The sequence below is a fragment of the Oncorhynchus clarkii genome, chromosome 24 (genome assembly GCF_045791955.1).
Source record: "Oncorhynchus clarkii lewisi isolate Uvic-CL-2024 chromosome 24, UVic_Ocla_1.0, whole genome shotgun sequence".
Classification (NCBI taxonomy): Eukaryota; Metazoa; Chordata; class Actinopteri; order Salmoniformes; family Salmonidae; genus Oncorhynchus; species Oncorhynchus clarkii.
The window spans coordinates 25,745,379-25,758,951 of NC_092170.1; the positions used below are offsets into that span (position 1 = coordinate 25,745,379).

Here is a 13,573-nt window from a genome sequence, read left to right on the forward strand (position 1 = left end):
GCAGTGTTGCAGTTCTTGACACACTCAAACCGGTGTGCCTGGCACCTACTACCAAACCCCGTTCAAAGGCACTTAAATATTTTGTCTTGCCCATTCACCCTCTGAATGGCACAATCCATGTCTCAATTGTCTCAAGGCTTAAAAATCCTTATTTAACCTGTCTTCTCCCCATCATCTACACTGATTGAAGTGGATTTAACAAGCAATATCAATAAAGGATCATAGCTTTCACCTGGATTCACCTGGTCAGTCTGTCATGGAAAGAGCAGGTGTTGTTAATATGTTGTACACTCAGTGGACAGTACATTGATTCAACAACAACAAAAAGATGGGGTATTACTGACCAACCTAAAGTCAACCTATATTTACCCTCACCCATTCTTCATCAATTTGTCACCCATTTTTAGCACAGCACAATGCTATCAATTTAATATGGGCTCCAGCTTTTAGCTCACTGAGCCTCTCGCTCAGTGCTCAAACTGGATTGATGGAGCCTCACATTAGCTAGAGTGCTTTTACAGGTGCTTCTGTTCTGCAGTAAATTGCAGCTTCAGAGGTTCAATAGAAGGTGACTGATAAGGACAGGGAGGCCCACGGACTTCTGAGGTCAAAAGGTCAGGCTGATACAGTGATGTGGGATCAATGCAGAATATGAACATTCCCTCTGGGGCCAGGTTTTCCCAGCTGCAGGCGTGAAGGAGCCGTTTAATACCTATTCTTTATAATATCGGACATGTATTCGTGGATCTAAAAATCCGTTTAAATTGTGGTTATAATAGGTTGATGTATTACTTTATCAGATAAATATGTGCATGATTCTGCCAAAGTCTGACGTCTTTTCCCACAACATAGATACCCTCCTTTTTTTCTTCCTTTGTTCATACCGTTCTATTCTATTAAACATCTGCTCAAAATCATTTTTTTATCTCAGTAAATTCAGGATATGAATTGAAAGACCAATTATTTAAATATTGTACCGTATTTATCTTCAATTAGGATTTGAATTGTTCCATTGGAATTTCAATCCTTCCTGATGTGACACAAACTGACGCACAGGGGCACTCAAATATGGAGGAAAAAACAGAACCAAACATATTCTGCAGATTGGATATACTGTACATGTATGATGGGTCTGCCATGATCGACGTTGTGTGACATGCATGTTTACGTGAGCATCGTGTGAAGTACACTGTGGGTGCAAGTCAAGACCAACCTTTTAACAAATATTTATGTGGGTAGAATTATCAGATGCAGGCCAAGAAAATATTGTCTGGTTGTCTTTATAGGTTTATTTATTCCAAACTATCCTAACCCCTCTACCCATACAGTGCGCAGCTCTGTACTTTATTCAGTAATGTTGTCAAATCAAAGGCAGGAATAGTGCAGCCAGCTGTAAAACCAATGTAGGTCATTCCAACGTTCTTAGAACTAATATACATCTTATTTCATGATTAGATCTCCTTTGAACACATTTCTTAAAATATGAGATAGACATTGACACGATATTCATGAATTATTAAAAATGATTGGCCCACTGCCAAGCAAGAATTAATTACATTTTCCATCCATGTAGGTTATATATGGGCCTATAATGATTACCGATTAAAATACACTTCAAAGGACATGATATTTGACACAAATTAAGATAAGTTTACCACACTTTATTAGTCTACGATTGTTTAAGTTGTTACAATACTTACAATTATTTAAAGTTTGGATTTGGAATTTGCTTAAACGATTTCTAAATTACCATCACTTGTTAATGTATAACTTCTTTAAATGAATGTGTTTAACTAACCGGATAGCCAATTGCAATTAGTATGGCTTGTGGTGAATTCTTCATTGCAGGCAATACATAGGCTACTGTATCGCCTAACACTATAATATAGCCTAACAATTATAATAGTAGGCTACAACATCTGCCGTTAATATAACGATATATTCTCTTCTCCACATGAGTTATTTGAGAAGAATTGCCGTAAGGGGACCATTTAAACCTCAGTATAGGAGGAAACACAACCGATAGCCAACTGTGACTGACCTCCCACAAACATATCTTAATCTGTAGTTTCCCAGATGGCCTACCAACAAAAAAGAGTCACACATAATTGGATACAGTGGCAAGATAACACCGGCGGGTCGGAAACAGAATTGCTTGCAATACACATGTGCACAAGCGACCAAATAGCCTTCCGTTATATGATTGAGCATCTTACCTTCAGCGCCTATGTCCGTCATCATTGCAAAGAGAACCATCATAACGACTTTGTAATCTCGTGCCGCACTCATGCTTCCTTTCAGTAGCAGTCCTCTGCTAACAGAAAATAATGTCCTTGGGATCAACACTTTTCCTTAAAACAAATAGAGACTGCTCGTGCTCTGCAAAAGCCACTTGCCGTGAGACCTCGGGATCGCACACTGCGCAGCACTGGCGCTCCACACTTATGAGAGCTATGTCCTGGTGTCGTTATCAGCTGATAGACAGAGACAGTTCAATTCCAACGCTCGCTAAGTCGATTTCTCGTTGGGTATGCCGTTCTCTTTCTTCAAGTCAGCTCACCATCGTTGTTTCAGCACCGCGGACAGCTCCTAGCGACAGCAACTGGAACAACTGAATTCAGCACTGTGGAAAGTTTGTTTCGTTACCGTATATAATGTAATACTGCCCTCATGTAAATGACCTTCGTATGACAATGGCTGTGCTTAGTTCCTTAACTTTGATAACAACATCAATAGACACATCGATTACAGCCGTTTCCAATCCATTACAAACTCACTAACAATTATTGTGAACGCTAACAGTCTTGTTAACAGGCACGATGCAGCACTAGCATTGCAATGAAAACATCATATTGCTCTGTAAATAGGTTGCTTATGTTATTAGTGAAAAAGTATTTGGAGTTTCAAGACAAACAACTCGAAAAATAAACATTTCACTATAATCACTCCTTTAACACTTTTATATCTGGATTATTATACCAAAATGCAAAAACATTTTGGAGAAGAAAATATAAAGTCTTGAAAAACATATTTTACAGATGTTACCTATACAGTGAGTTATTTCTCATTAGCATGTTGCACTCTGGAAATAGCTAAATCTGCACAAGAGAGAGAGCAACACTTTCAAATCAAACATGGCAGTAGACAGAGGGGTTTATGGACATAATATAGAATTGTTAAGTGATGCTGCCAGTGCTAAGATATTGGGAATGGTATTGATTGAATGGTAACGCAGGTCGTCTCTCCACTGTGTGTTTCCTCTTGGAGTGTATCGGTTTCTGAGGGGACGTGCTTTCTTTCTCCTGAAACCTCTTTGCTGTTTGTGGGACCACACACTGGGTGCACTGGCTCAGATTCATGACCATTCAAAGCCTGTTCATGAAACTGGTAATTATGGCTAAATAGAGGGAAATCGTTTGAAGACTTTAATCTCTAAAACTCTTGATGTGTAGTAGAGTCTTGCCTCACATCGGATTTGTTTTTCCAGGCTTTTTTTGTGTGTTAGCGTGTGTGTGTGTGTGTGTGTGTGTGTGTGTGTGTGTGTGTGTGTGTGTGTGTGTGTGTGTGTGTGTGTGTGTGTGTGTGTGTGTGTGTGTGTGTGTGTGTGTGTGTGTGTGTGTATTGTATTTTGTAGATTTTGTGTATGCAGGGCTCCCTTGCGAAAGAGAACTTGGCCAATAACTGAAAGGTCACTGGTTCAAATCCCCAAGATGACTAAGTGAAAATAATATGTTGATGTGCCCATGAGCAAGGCAATTAACCCTGATTGCTCCTGTAAGTTGCCCTGGATAAGTGTCTGACAGAAGACATTAATGTAAAATAGGTATGCCTTGCTTTACTACAACTGAGAGTGATGAGCACTGAACAAGAGCGGTCCCACTGTGCTGACACAGAGCAGACTCTGGGTAACTGGTCTCACTGGCTACATCAATGGCTGTATCTGAATGGTACCTTACTCACTATATAATGCACTACTTTAATCCAGAGCCCATAGGGTTATGTCCAAAGGAGTACACTAGATAGGGAATAGGGTGCCATTTCAGTCACAACTACTGTCTTAGTTTGCAGCTCTGATGCACCTTAGTTCTGGTTCCGTCCTCCCAGCATGTTGACCCTCAGCTATCGATTGTCTCACCATGAGAATGATGTCAACAACATTGTGTGGTATGGTGTTTTTACTGAGACAACATTAGAATCCAAACAAACAAATGTATGCTGTGTCTCAAAGTAGCCTCTGGCATAGAAACTAGGCTTAAATTCTCAATGCTGGCCTTGTATACAAAATAAACTATAAGGATTCACACACACACACGCACGCACGCTCGCACACGCACACGCACACGCACACGCACACACACTGTAAACAAATATGGTCATGCATACTCAAATATTACGAATATGTTTCGAATCAAAAGACGACTCCATGAATAATTGCATTCATACTGCCTTAAAATTATGCACAAGAGTGATATCTTATTTCATAGCATCTGATACATTTAAATACTGTAGGTTCTACAATCCTTTCCTGTATGAGGCTTCTTCCACAAAAAGAGTTGTCTTTTTGTCAATTTGTGTAATGTCTTGAGGAATCTAATAAGCCCAAGATCGCATTGCGCCAGTTATGGTTTAGCTCTGTGCTCAGGGAGTTAGCTGTCTTTAGATGTTGCTCTGCTCTGGTTCTGCTGAAATCCTATGCTCTCCCTCATTTCCTCTCCATTCAGAGTCTGCCAATCTCACTGTCACTTACTGTTCCAGCGTAGACAGCAGCTATTGGAACAGCAAATCAAATCAGTCAAATACATACACTGTAAGCTCTTCATTGTGTTCTGTGATGAAAGGCTGCAAAAGGCTAGGAGTGAGAAACCGTACATATCCAAGGTTTTGGACTTGATTGCTTTTTAGATCATAGGGTTGACCTACGACTGGGTGACCAACTACAAAAGTAGGCCTTGTGTTATATTATCCAATAAATAAATCAGATCCTTATACTCCCTCCTGCAAGAAACACTAATTATCTCACCTCATTGGCTACACATTATTTAATTAAATGCAAAATGAGAGTAATCTAAGTAATACTGGCACAAAATACCTCCTCTCCCCCTACCCTCCCCCTCGCCTCCCCTCCCTTCCTCCTCTCCCCCTACTCTCCCCACTCCTCCCCTCCCTTCCTCCTCTCCCCCTAACCTCCCCACCCCCCCACTCCCTTCCTCCTCTCCCCCTACCCTCGCCCACTCCTCCCCTCCCTCCCTTCCTCCACTCCACCCCCACCACCACTTCTCCCCTCCCCGCTCCTTCCCTCCCCCTCATCCCCTCTTCCCTTCCTCCTATATTAAAGCATCTATCCACCTTCAGGGGCTTATTTGTCTTAATAAGGAAAAGTGTCCTTGCCAGCTCTATTAGACATCCATCCCCTGAATTCATTTCCATTCTGCCCCAAGGATAGATCCCCAGGCACTTCCTTCCTGATGAAGATATTCTGGCTGCACGGCCTGTCTGGTACAACAAGGGAATAAGGGAAAAAGAGATAAAAAGCAATCTAATCAAGGTTTTATTCAGCATGATATGCTATGTGGTATACATAACTAGTTTTCTTTATGCCTCAATACAGACACGGCCTGCTTGCTAAATGGAATACGAAGTCTGTACACAATATATCAAGGTGAGACAGAGGGAATCATTAGGGTTTTGAGATATCGATGTTTCTGGTCATAGAATATCATGTACCAATTGCTTTTGTTATGTTGTTCATCCATTAGCTAGAAATAGATTATAAAATAACAACTTTAAAGGGACATAATCCAACAATTTGTATGCTATATCCACAGCTAGTTTTTAATCCATTAAGAATTTCCGCTGTTTGAAAATTCCAACTATGCTCTGCTCAGTGGAGAGTGCCCTGGTAATTTTCCCCTCTCTCAGTGCGAGGTAGACTGACTGCACCTTGACCAGGTGTGACCTGCATACCCAAGACTCCCCTCACCAACCTTGTTGTCACACTGCTATTACTCAAGAGAGAGGAGCTGTCTGGAGTCCCCTGTCTCTGATCTAGTGTTGGAAAAAGAAGGAAAAGACACAAGGCCCCAGATACAGATCCTCATCCTCTGGCTCTCCTCCTGCCACCACCCCCACCTCCACCCTCCTTCCCCAGGGACACATTCATCTCCACCACCACCACCTCCACCCTCCTTCCCTGGGGACACATTCACCTCCACCCTCCTTCCCTGGGGACACATTACTCTCCACCTCCCCCACCTCCACCCTCTTTCCCCAGGCACACATTCATATCCACCACCCCCACCTCCACCCTCCTTCCCTGGGCACACATTCCTCTCCACCACCACCACCTCCACCCTCCTTCCCCAGGCACACATTCATCTCCACCTCCCCCACCATTTGGTGCCAGGATTACTTGGATTATTACATTTTTTTATTTTGAATGTAATGTAATGTAATATTTGATGTTGCTCTTTTCTGTTACTGTTCTGTAGTTTGTCATGTATTTGTATGTTTTATGTGCACCCCAGGAAGAGTAGCTGCTGCATGTGCAGTAGCTAATGGGGATCCTCATAAACTAAGCTAAACTGCCACCCTCCTTCTCTGGGGACACATTCTTCTCCACCACCCCCACCTCCACTCTCCTTCCCAGGGATACATTCATCTCCACTGGCCAGATATTTGTTATGCCGACGTCCGTGTGCTTGGTCTCCCAGATAAATGCAAGAGGAAGCAGAAAACATTTAGCTTGGGGGAATGGAGAGCCTTGCACCATGGCGACACCTGTCCCAAAGAATAATTGTTTCACATGGCGCTTCTGTGTATTCTGACTGGTTCAACAAAAAAAGTAGAATACTTTTTTTGAATTAGTTGGGAGAGGATGAAAACCACTGAACTTGCAACTTCTGTGCTCAAAACTCATTTGTTGCGTTTTATTTTGCATGCCCGCCAGTTTTGACAGTCTCTTCAGGTGAGCCGGTAATCTCCTTGAACTGAAAGCATCCCAGATGCCAAAAAAGTCTCACTATGATGTGACGAAAAAATCTAACAAAACCCTCTGCTTTAGCTGACTGGTGTTTCAAACAGCATACCACATCATATAATATGACTTCCTTAAAATGATGCACAAACTGTTGCACATCTTGTCAAGGCATAGGGCACTCTACCAGGTAAAGTCCTGACAGTTGTCAACAGACTCATTGCTCTACACATCTTCACATCTTCCTGCTTTCTCAGACCAGCAGTTTTATTGTCACTGTGCGCTGCAGAGCCTACAGCAAATCTGATCTGCACTGACATTCCTCATCTCCAAATAAAAGCTAAAGGGCAAAGTTCATCTGTACTGTCCTGGACACAGCCTGGGGGTAAAACCACCACACAGAGAAGTCACTGAGTAAAGTTTCACTCATTTTGGAGAACAGTGTTCAAGGGGACTTTTAAGTGGACCCAGTGGATCCTCAGATCAAGTCCACTACAGAAGAAGAAGCAGCTCACAGGCATTCACTATAACAAGTGTTATTATGTAACTTTCTATGAGATTTAAGGTTGTACAAAATGGATGGATTTCAATACAATGTGTGTAACATGAACATAGTCGTACCATTCTTGACACCAAATTCCATTGAACAGTAGAAGTTACCTATGTAAGTTACTAAATATAAAACAATCCTTTGTAGGTTGATTCTAGCCTTGGTCCCCCTGTGTTTTTCATTAGTGAATCTATGCATGTCTGGCAGCTCCAGAGGGAGAGATATCGACAGCTGTCCCTACCTCCCACGTTGAGACACAGCCTACCCAGAGATGTGTTATTTAATGATGGCGTGTGCACTATTCCTGGAAGAAATGTAATAAAGGCAGGGTTGAAACGCCTGGCTTAATAAATATTACAAATATTTATAAACAACATATTCCACCAAATAGCTACAGTTGAAGTCAGAAGTTGACATACACCTTAGCCTAATACATTTAAACTCAGTTTTTCACAATTCCTGACATTTAATCAGAGTAAAAATTCCCTGTCCTAGGCCAGTTAGGATCACCACTTTATTTTAAGAATGTGAAATGTCAGAATAATAGTCAAAAGAATGATTTATTTCAGCTTTTATTTATTTCATCACATTCCCAGTGGGTCAGAAGTTTACATACACTCAATTAGTATTTGGTAACATTGCCTTTTAACTTGGGTCAAACGTTTCGGGTAGCCTTCCACAAGCTTCCGACAATAAGTTGGGTGAATTTTAGCCCATTCCTCCTGACAGACCTGGTGTAACTGAGTCAGGTTTGTAGGCCTTCTTGCTCAAACAAGCTTTTTCAGTTCTGCCCACACATTTTCTATAGGATTGAGGTCAGGGCTTTGTGATGGTCACTCCAATACCTTGACTTTGTTGTCCTTAAGCCATTTGGCCACAACTTTGGAAGTATGCTTGGGGTCATTGTCCATTTGGAAGGCCCATTTGCGACCAAGCTTTAAATACCTGACTGATGTCATGAGATGTTGCTTCAATATATCCACATAATTTTCCTACCTCATGATGCCATCTATTTTGTGAAGTGCACCAGTCCCTCCTGCAGCAAAGCACCGCCACAACATGATGCTGCCACCCCCTGCTTCACGGTTGGGATGGTGTTCTTCGGCTTGCAAGCCTCCCCCTTTTTCCTCCAAACAGTTCTATATTTGTTTAATCAGACCAGAGGACATTTCTCCAAAAAGTACAATCTTTGTCCCCATGTGCAGTTGCAAACCGTAGTCTGGATTTTTTTATGGCGGTTTTGGAGCAGTGGCTTCTTCCTTGCTAAGCGGCATTTCAGGTTATGTCGATATAGGACTCGTTTTACTGTGGATATAGATACTTTTGTACCTGTTTCCTCCAGCATCTTCACAGGGTCCTTTGCTGTTGTTCTGGGATTGATTTGCACTTTTGCCACCAAAGTACGTTCATCTCTAGGAGACCGAACGTGTCTCCTTCCTGAAGGCTGCGTGGTTCCATGGTGTTTATACTTGCGTACTATTGTTTGTACAGATGAACGTGGTACCTTCAGGCATTTGGAAATTGCTCCCAAGGATGAACCAGACTTGTGGAGGTCTACAATTTATTTTCTGATTTCTTTTGATTTTCCCATGATGTCAAGCAAAGAGGCACTGAGTTTGAAGGTAGACCTTGAAATACATCCACAGGTGCACCTCCAATTGACTCAAATTATGTTAATTAGCCTATCAGAAGCTTCTAAAGCCATTATATAATTTTCAGAAATGTTCAAAGCTGTTTAAACTCACAGTCAACTTAGTGTTAAAGGCACAGTCTACTTAGTGTATGTAAACTTCTGACCCACTGGAATTGTGATACAGTGAATGATAAGTGAAATAATCTGTCTGTAAACAATTGTTGGAAAAATTACTTGTGTCATGCACAAAGTAGATGTCCTAACCGACTTGCCAAAACTATAGTTTGTTAACAAGAAATTTGTGGAGTGGTTGAAAAATGAGTTTTAATGACTCCAACCTAAGTGTATGTAAACTTCCGACTTTAACTGTATATGGCAGATCACTGGTTTTATAATTCAAGGTTACACATTAACACGTGGACTCATAAATGCACCCACATACACACACATGCACACACACACCTGGAAATGTACATACCCACACGCACGCACACACACACGCACGCATATACACACGCACGCATGCACACACACACGCACGCACACACGCATGCATGCACGCGCACACGCACACGCACACACACACACACACACACACACACACACACACACACACACACAAACACACACACACACACACATATTACCACTTATCCAAGAGTGCACTCCAGAAGTGAAGGTAATCCCATTCTCCCTCCCTCACTAGATGTGCATCAAAGACCAGCCATTAAATTGTCAGAAATAGGGCCATGGAGAGACGGAACGTCCGCCATCTAATCCTAAACCCATCCATGTACAGAGGAGAGGGGCAATCCAGTGGAATCATTAACGGAGACATACAGTAGGGGGAAGGGGGAATGATTTGGGTCAAACAGAACAGATTTATTTTGGGAGAAATGTAAAACATTTGCTCTTATGGTGCACCATCACATAGCCTATAAGACCCCAGTTTTGTGTTTACATTCTCTTGCCTCTACTGGCACAGCTCCCAGCTGAAAGATACTCAGTCTGTGAGGCAGAGGGGGGTAAGCGCAAACTATTTATTATTCATGGACTTCAGTTATTCATTAGACAGACCTGAGCCTCCTCCTGTAATGGCATTGGCAATCATGAATATTTACACCAGGTACTTTATATTTAAACATGACTTGGTATAAATAGCTGGCTGTAAATGCCAGGTAAATAGCACTAGAATGGTACTAAAAGGTTCTGCCTTGTACGGAATCTTATTTTCAAGCTTGACCTTTTCCAATATGGAGCTGTCCTACATCTTGTTTTCTGGGTGACAATCTATCCAGGTGACCAAAGAGCGAAAATGAGGAGAAGTCTAGAAGCATGACAGTAGCCATACATTAAACATTTAGACCTAGCACCAAAAGTCTACCAAGCATTGATATTTTTTGTCTAAACTGTAAAGGTCGCAAAACGCCTGCAAAATTTCTCTGGAAACTTCTAAGTGGAAAATGTAAACAGAGCTTACGTAATAGAGTAGCTCCCAACATCAAAGAAATGTTGAATGCAAATCTTTTTCCCTTGAGTCACTAAAACTTTTGCAACAACATCATTCTTATCCATTCAAACAGTTCCTGATGTTGAGACATGGTAATGTTCCCTAGAATGTCCTGACACTGCAGTTTTATGTGCTGCTAGCTGCAGGCAGAGCAGAAAGGGGAGCAGACTTTACAAAGTAAAGAGGTAAATGCCGTTCATCATATTACAGCAGGGGGTGTTTCGCTGGTGTCTCAGCGGCACTCTTCTGCCATGCACTCGCAGGGAGTAAACTTTCACTGCCGGCAGATGGGGATTTCAGTGTCTCAATAAGGCTTTCCAGTCGTAAACAACACAATGTCTCATTTCATCTCTCCACAGAGTTTAGCAGTCTAGCTGGTCTCTGGCTGGGGAATAAGGCTTGGCTGGGAACAATCATGACGACCAGCGATGCCACTATGAGCAGGCGATGGACACATGATCAGGACACACATGCCTCAACATTAAATAATAGCAGACACAGGTAATCTGGAATTGTACATTAACCATATGGTTAAAGGATTAGAGTGTAAATAGGGTTAAATGCAGATGGCTCATGAAAATCTTGTCTGTCTAAATATACTGTAATGTCAGCAAGTCTCATCAAAAAACAGGAAAGATTTTTAGTCATTCTAGAAACAATCCAGTGGGGGTGTGACAGACATAAAGAGAAAGGATGTGCTCTCTGCTTGGTTAATTAGGTTGTGATATGGCAGCCCAGAGTCTGTGGGGGGCGCTCACCCTTCAGCTGTGCATGACAGGGCAGAACAGTGGGGCGTGACCAGCTGACCCTCTGCAGGCCTGATGTACCACAGGACCCATCTGCTCAGCCTGCTGTCCTGCCCACTGTCCACGCCACAGACCATAACCCTGTTTTTTATTTATTTTATTTCACCTTTATTTAACCAGGTAGGCAAGTTGAGAACAAGTTCTCATTTACAATTGCGACCTGGCCAAGATAAAGCAAAGCAGTTCGACACATACAACAACACAGAGTTACACATGGAGTAAAACAAACATACAGTCAATAATACAGTAGAAAAATAAGTCTATATACAATGTGAGCAAATGAGGTGAGATAAGGGAGGTAAAGGCAACACAAAAAAGGCCATGGTGGCTAAGTAAATACAATATAACAAGTAAAACACTGGAATGGTAGCTTTGGAGTGGAAGAATGTGCAAGAAAATGGGGTGCAAAGGAGGAAAATAAATAAATACAGTAGGGGGAGAGGTAGTTGTTTGGGCTAAATTATAGATGGGCTATGTACAGGTGCAGTAATATGTGAGCTGCTCTGACAGCTGATGCTTAAAGCTAGTGAGGGAGATAAGTGTTTCCAGTTTCAGAGATTTTTGTAGTTTGTTCCAGTCATTGGCAGCAGAGAACTGGAAGGAGAGGCAGCCAAAGGAAGAATTGGTTTTGGGGGTGACCAGAGACCAGCACCTGCTGGTGCGCGTGCTACAGGTGGGTGCTGCCATGGTGACCAGCGAGCTGAGATAAGGGGGGACTTTACCTAGCAGGGTCTTGTAGATGACCTGGAGCCAGTGGGTTTGGCGACGAGTATGAAGCGAGGGCCAGCCAACGAGAGCGTACAGGTCGCAGTGGTGGGTAGTATATGGGGCTTTGGTGACAAAACGGATGGCACTGTGATAGACTGCATCCAATTTATTGAGTAGGGTATTGGAGGCTATTTTGTAAATGACATCGCCGAAGTCGAGGATCGGTAGGATGGTCAGTTTTACAAGGGTATGTTTGGCAGCATGAGTGAAGGATGCTTTGTTGCGAAATAGGAAGCCAATTCTAGATTTAACTTTGGATTGGAGATGTTTGATGTGAGTCTGGATGGAGAGTTTACAGTCTAACCAGACACCTAGGTACAGTGCCTTGCGAAAGTATTCGGGATGTGGACCTTTTGCCACATTTCAGGCTTCAAACATAAAGATATAAAACTCTATTTTTTTGTGAAGAATCAACAACAAGTGGGACACAATCATGAAGTGGAACGACATTTATTGGATATTTTAAACTTTTTTAACAAATCAAAAACTGAAAAATTGGGCGTGCAAAATTATCGTTTAGGACCTTGAGCATGGCTGAGATGCACCCATGACCAGCTCTGAAACCAGATTGCATAGGGGAGAAGGTACAGTGGGATTCGAAATGGTCGGTAATCTGTTTGTTGACTTTGCTTTCGAAGACCTTAGAAAGCCAGGGTAGGATAGATATAGATCTGTAGCAGTTTGGGTCTAGAGTGTCTCCCCCTTTGAAGAGGGGGACGACCGCAGCTGCTTTACAATCTTTGGGAATCTCAGACGACACAAAAGAGAGGTTGAACAGGCTAGTAATAGGGGTGGGAACAATTTTGGCAGATCATTTTAGAAAGAAAGGGTCCAGATTGTCTAGCCCGGCTGATTTGTAGGGGTCCAGATGTTGCAGCTCTTTCAGAATATCAGCTGACTGGATTTGGGAGAAGGAGAAAAAGGCTTGAGCGAGTTGCTGTGGGGGTGCAGTGCTGTTGACCGGGGTAGGGGTAGCCAGGTGGAAAGCATGGCCAGCCGTAGAAAAATGCTTATTGAAATTCTCAATTATAGTGGATTTATCGGTGGTGACAGTGTTTTCTATCCTCAGTGCAGTGGGCAGCTGGGAGGAGGTGTTTTTATTCTCCATGGACTTTACAGTGTCCCAAAACGTTTTTGAGTTTGTGTTGCAGGAAGCAAATTTCTGTTTGAAAAAGCTAGCCTTGGCTTTTCTAACTGCCTGTGTATATTGGTTTCTAGCTTCCCTGAAAAGTTGCATTTCACAGGGGATGTTCGACGCTAATGCAGAACACCATAGGATGTTTTTGTGTTGGTTAAGGTTCTAAATTTCTTGAATGGGGCATGGATATTTAAG

At 42.4% G+C, this 13,573-nt stretch overlaps 1 protein-coding gene across 1 annotated transcript in view; it reads right to left on the reverse strand.

Moving 5' to 3' along the window:
* The window catches only part of LOC139382419 (seizure protein 6-like), a 190,273-nt gene extending 187,766 nt beyond the window's left edge, over positions 1-2,507 (reverse strand). Inside the window, exon 1 of the mRNA XM_071126458.1 lies at positions 2,217-2,507. Within this exon, the coding sequence (XP_070982559.1) occupies positions 2,217-2,289 (73 nt within the window). The 5' untranslated portion in view covers positions 2,290-2,507. The remainder of the gene's footprint in view (positions 1-2,216) is intronic.
* Positions 2,508-13,573: the final 11,066 nt, after the last annotated feature.